Raw genomic sequence first — 6461 nt, forward strand, 5'->3', positions numbered from 1 at the left:
GCTCCAAATTTCTATAAGTCTCAAATTTTTATAGCCTAGAAGTAATTTATCCATCCAAAATAGATTGAACTAGAGACAAGAGATTGAGAACTTTATCCCTAGCCCCTAGAAAATGAGAAAAAACAACCACGGACCTTTGGTCTATAATGCCACATTATCCCAAGTAGAGTAACATAGAGCAATCTGGTCCTCATTAATGCTATATACACAATGGCTAAAGAGTTCCAAATGCATCTATCCCACTAGATTTGGATATTAAAGACAAGATCAGTCCAAATGAAAGCTAGTATCAGGAGCAAAAATGCCATATCTACCATAAAGTAATGATGGAATCCACATCCCAATCCAAGCACCTTTGAAGGAGGCAGTGGGCCTTGGGATGTGAGATAAGAAGTATTAGAAAATCCTAAGGCTTGATAGTGCTCAAATTTGTAGGGGGTCATGTTCATAACACTATTGCATGAAGAAGGCATGGTCACTTGCCTCTAACTCATATGGATCAAAGGTACCAAAAGCTCTCACCCAAAGAGCTACCACACTTAGATCATATTTGTGGATGATCCACGTGTTTAGTTTTTGGATGTTGCTTTTTTTTAATGGTGGAGGAAGATGGGATACTTGATGGCTTGGAAGGAGTTTAGGCAGGAGGAGGATATGTCTCAAATGTAAGTGATAAAAGCTTAGAAGTAGGGTTGAGAACAGGTTCATAGACAATAGGTGGGAAAAACAAAGGAGAGAAACAGTGGACATAGTAGAGGTATGGAGCAAAGACAAGTAAACAAGATAAATACTTGAAAAGATTGTAGATAAGTGGCATTAAATTAAAGAAATCTAAGTCACGTCTTCCAAGAGTCAGAGTACACTATTACTACGGTGTTACAATCCTAGTTAAATTTGAAATAGGGCTAGATTTTGAGAGGGGCTTTGAATGGTGGCAAGTAACACCTTCCCTAGAATAAGATTAAAAATTTTTAATTGTCTCAAAGTCCAAACCCACCAATCAAAAAGTAGCAAGTTACCACCTTAACTACTATCATCTCTTGCATGGTTCTTATATTGCTCCCATGAGACATCCACCACTACAATTTCAACATTAAATGCTTATCATCTACTAACTCACTATATAGAAAACTAACATTAGAATAATCTATTTCTATCTTCGCCAGGGTCCATGAGATAGCTCTCATAAGTTCTAATGATACATTGGTGTTATCATTTACTATCTCATGTGAAAACTAGCACTGATCAACTTAGTCATGTCTCGACACTTAGATCAATATGATTTGTGCATACGTTGAACACCAGCTTCTTGTAGATGAAATGCTAATCAATTAACAATCACGATTCATTTTTAAAAAACCACTAAGGTATTAACATGTGACACCCCTCTCATATATGATATTGGTTCATGCTAACAAATAATAGCTAGCATGCAAGTAGCAATAATACACTTACACTTCAATTGACTCGTAAACAAACTAACAAGTAACCACAAATTAAATGAATTACCATGCTTCATTAGCTAGCATGTAAGTACAACAATAGCTCACACTTCAATTAATTTCTAAGAAATTGACAAGTAACCACAAATTAAATGAATCACCCCACTTCATAATCACTAGCTATAAACAAATAGTAAAATGCCATGTAGCCATAATAGGAATTGCTATAGAACTAGGTGCTTATTACCATTTCTATTTGTGCTTCATGGTCCTTCTACTCTACATTCACAAACATAGTCACAAATTCTCTCATCATCATGAGAGAAGTTTTCCATCCTTTGTAAAGTCTTACAACAAAACTGTTGCTAGATAACAAGCATGAGAAAAGGCCCTCAAATGCTAGCATTACTTTTCTCATTAACATGGTAGAATTATTGCGGAATTATTGCCCTTCTATAAAAATGGATATGATAGAAAACACCTAGTTGCATTGGCACTTGGTAGACCTATTTCCCATTGAGCTTACTCATTTGCATTTCCTCCTTAAAAATGGCTTTGTTAACTGGTGAGTGATACTTACACATCTTACAGAAGTTGCCATGCTGATCTAAACAAAAAATTAAGAAAGGAACCTTGTTGGTGTGTGACAATATGAAGGGAAAAAGAGTCCTTACTCATGTTGGAAACAAAACCCATTATGAAGGCGATAGAAGTTTTGGCCTAATAAGAGATAATGTCTATTGTTAGCTAGCTCAATTGAGATTAAGTTTCATCATATAAATAATGGAATTGTAGAGGCCACTTAAAAAATAGTTTTCTATGTAATCCAAGATGTCTTTTTCAAAAGTAATAAAAGTCTTGTTCGATGACCACATACAGCAATCTCTAGTTTTTCTTGACAAAATTCCATTTAGCTTAGCTAAAATTTTCTATAGTTAAGGGGATGGAAGTTTTGGCGAAGACTTGGAGATGAGGGGGTGAACACACTTGTGGACTTGAGTGTGGAGCAAGATTTTTTTTCCACACGAGCTTTTGAATTGTTGGTTGCCATCTTCAACTCCTTTCCTATATTGTTGTAAATGCATAGTGAATCTTGAGAATATATTTCATTGCCAAACACATCATGATCATTTCTACTTATGTGATAGCATGATTATGCATGTTATTTACTTTTATGTGATGACGTGATTTTCTAATCCCTTGCATTACAACTCTCCATATAGCGTGCCTAGGCAATTGTATATTCAGATTTATCAATGGTAAGGGGTTGTTGCTTTGCACTATTGAAGAGCAAAGCTCTAATGAAGTGTATACCAACCTCAAAATCAGGAGGGGCCTCTTGGTACACTTTATAGTTAAAGAAACAGGCGCCCAATAAAATTTAGGCCACAATGTGTTCTTACTTTTTGTAAAGCTTGGTAGAAATTGTGAGCCATTGCTCCTTGTCAGGGACTTTTACCGTCCAGGCTCAAAGAAACACCTTGTTGAATGTTGTGCGACAGACCTTGCTTGAAGAGGAGGCTCCACTTGTGAAAGCTTCATCCAATGGCTTTGCGAAGAGGGAATGGCTAATATGGTATGTTAAGAATAAGAGGACGGAAGATATGGAAGTGATAAAAATAGTATCCTATCAAAATATTGAGTGGCACATTCACTCTTCTTACATTGCATCTCAAATGACATGTATTAGGCAAGTAAAACTAACAAAACAAATCACACCACATGAATGAAAACATAATTTTCATTTAAAAAAAATAGCATGTCCCTCAAAGGAAGCCACCTATGTTAGTGTTATGGAAGAAAGTATCCTCAAACGCACCACATATATCAACATATAATATGAGCTACTTCCTAGATAACTATTGCTTAGAATTCTAAGAGCCGCATATTATTATGACATAACAATATTGGCAATTAGTTACATGTAGAAATACTATTTCAGAATGAGAGAGAGAGAGAGAGAGAGAGAGAGCAGTTGGAGGGGAGACGAATGACATTACAATATTGAATGTGGATGAAGGAAGGCGAAGATTCAGTGGTGGGATATCTTTTCTCTTGGTAGAGGAGGAGGTTGTGAAAAGGAGCAATGAGTCAACTAAGGGTCAATTCATCTCGGTGTAAGCAATGGAATCGTAAACCTCAAGCCTGGAGACAGAATAGTGGTCCTTGATACACCCTACTCGCCCCCTCGATCCTAGAGACACAATAATGGGCCCAAGGAAGGGGTGAGTTAGCACGAGGGTCTATAAGTGTCCAAGGGTTAGGTTAGGCTACGTTCAAATACCCACCCACCCGTGGAGTAGGAAATAAAATTGGAGGATGGCCACCGGGTGTGGTGGTTCACACCACCCGGCGGCCATTAGGCTACTAATTTATGCCAACAACTTGTGATTAGGGTGTTGTGGTTGGAGGAGATGGAATGGGCCGATGATGCACTAGTCGGAAGAGTTGGCCATGGAATGGTGGGCAGGCTTCATGGGTTGGAGGACACAAATCTTGTGTGTAAGTGTGCGTGGGTCGGTCACACGCAAGGTGTCAACGTGTCACACCATGTTTGGAAGGATGGTCATGTGCGAAAACTCTTGGAAGTTTCTTAGTGACCAAGAGTCAAGGGTGGGTTAGGTTAGGGAGCCATCTCGGAAGTTTCTCATTGACCGAAAATCAAGCTAACCTACACAAAGCAACTTCCTTGTCGGCGTTGTAGCGCGTTTTTCCTCTTGCTCCAACTGGGCACCTTCCTCTTCCCTTTCATACATATACTAGTATACCATTCCCTGCACCTTCACCTCTTGTGATTTTCTCATCGCTCAACATGACTTGTCTTGCTTGCCTTAAACGTAGCCTTAGTCCCAATCCTCCTCCCAAGCCTCTCACCAATCCTTCCCCCCCTCCTTATCTCAATGGAGCGTCCAGTATTGCAGCCACAGCCGACCAATTTGCTCCATCCCAAGCTTTCGCTCCATTCAACCATCCCTATCCCAGTATTGCCTCCTCCGATCCTCAGACTTTCCATGAGAGTGTACTCACATCGCCCTCCTCTCCGGGCGTCGTGGGCTGTGTGCACAATAGTCGATCGTCTTTGGAGTTGACCGAAACTTCACCGCCTTCATCAAGCCGGCTTGATGAGGCCTCCTCTGCTGATTTCATTGCCCAGGCCGGACGGAGAGACGTTGGCTCTGCCAGCCGACTTGCGAATGCGGACTACTTCACCTCCTCGGGAGCTATCACAACGAGCTTTACGAAGGAGCTGGAGGAAGTATTCAGAAAAATTGACGCAAACGGAGACGGAAAGATTTCCGCATGCGAGCTAAGGGATGTATTAAGATCCCTTGGTGATCTTGCAACGGAAGAGGAAGCCCTTCTCATGCTGAAGGATGTTCACGCCGATGCTGACGGTCATATCAATCTCGAGGAGTTTATCCGGATGCACACAGTACCACTAGATTCGAATAGTGAGGTTGCAAGCCCGGACGAGTTAAAGGCTGCGTTTCATATGTTTGATCTCGATAGAAACGGTTACATCACTGCCGAGGAGCTTAGGCAAGTGCTAATCAATTTGGGTGACAAAGAATGCACACTTGATGACTGCTGCAAGATGATCAAAGGAGTAGATCTCGACGGCGATGGAAGAGTAAATTTCGAAGAATTCAAAACTATGATGGCGTGAAAATTGTATTTCCATCATCGCTAATTCTCTCTTTTCACCGTCAACAAGCTTCTCTTTTTCGTTTTGTTTCTCGATTAAGAGCTTCCCTCATCGACACTTCTGTACATACTCACACACACATCACGTATTCAATGCTTCAAATATTTACATCACATATGGAGATTTGTCTAGTAAAGCATTTTGCTAATAAGTAAGTTATAAGTAGTCAATCATCATGAGTGTCAAATTTGGTGTCCATTAGCATGTTAGCACGTGTGGTTAAAAGGTGTATACAAAAAAATGAATTCGACATTTTACCCTATTTTATTTATATTAATAGGTGGTTTGTATTAATATACCTTTGATTCATACAAAGAAACTAGTATTTGTATGAATAACGCAGAGCATATATGAGAAAAAAAAGTAAAATTCTTTTCTTACGAATACTTCCTCAACTTTGCTCTCAATGCTACTCTCATAGTTGCATAAAGACCTTGAGTCCACATCTAGCTACCTTCAACCTTGCATTAGGTGATTTTTCTTAACTTTTAGCTTTAAAAAAAACTTAGGTTAGCACTCAACTCTGAGTTTGAGTTAAATTTAAGATGTTTTTCGATTGTTTTTTAATGCTAAATTTTGTTTTCTTTTAACACTTAGGCTAACATTCGACTCTCTTGAGAGTGAGTTTGATTTAAGAATTTGTAGTCACTTTTTAAAAGTATTATGTATGCTTGTATACCATAGCCGGCACAGAAAATTTGAATTTTGTGTTATAGCTTCATAAAGTCATAGTTGACATGCTTTACCATTTTGGATGGAGTGTTACAAGTACGACACATTGTGATGTAAATGTGTTATGCATTCATCTTTCCTTGTCTCAATTAACATTCTATCTTAACTTGGATCATTTGTTGTAACTATGATATTGTTGTGCATGCATAAGTTCTCGTGCACGGATACTAGTTTCAAATTGGCACTTAGTCTTGTTTTAAGACAATGTGTTGTAAATTTTAGAGATCCCAAGTTAGAATTTTAACTTGGTTAAGGTAATGTGTTACAACAATGGCACATAGATTAGATTATGATCTTCAACGTACTCTTAGAGTTAACACTTGGTTCTATTTTTATTGAGTAGATAATGTGTTACACATGAAAGAAATTGTGATTAGCAATAGGAATTCCTTGGTTGACACTCAACCTTAATGAAAGATTGTGTTAAGCAACCAACTTATAGACCCTTATCCCTAGTATATTACTCGGAGTTTATAGTTGATCTTAAGGTTTCTAAACATAATGCATTTGTCTCGAGGTGCACATAAGGAGCACATAAGATAAGATAGACAACATATTGATGATGTATACAATAGGATATA

The 6461-nt window shown here is 38.5% G+C and overlaps 1 protein-coding gene across 1 annotated transcript; it reads left to right on the top strand.

The window, feature by feature from the left end:
- Positions 1 to 4241: 4241 nt before the first annotated feature.
- On the top strand, positions 4242 to 5368 carry LOC147896727 (uncharacterized). Its single transcript, XM_087381862.1, has one exon. The coding sequence runs from the start codon at positions 4255 to 4257 to the stop codon at positions 5107 to 5109; it is 855 nt and encodes a 284-aa protein (XP_087237988.1). The 5' UTR covers positions 4242 to 4254; the 3' UTR covers positions 5110 to 5368.
- The last annotated feature ends 1093 nt before the right edge of the window (positions 5369 to 6461 follow it).

The sequence above is a fragment of the Dipteris shenzhenensis genome, chromosome 11, assembly GCF_047967505.1.
Source record: "Dipteris shenzhenensis isolate YYH24624 ecotype China chromosome 11, Dip_SZ_1.0, whole genome shotgun sequence".
NCBI lineage: Eukaryota > Viridiplantae > Streptophyta > Polypodiopsida > Gleicheniales > Dipteridaceae > Dipteris > Dipteris shenzhenensis.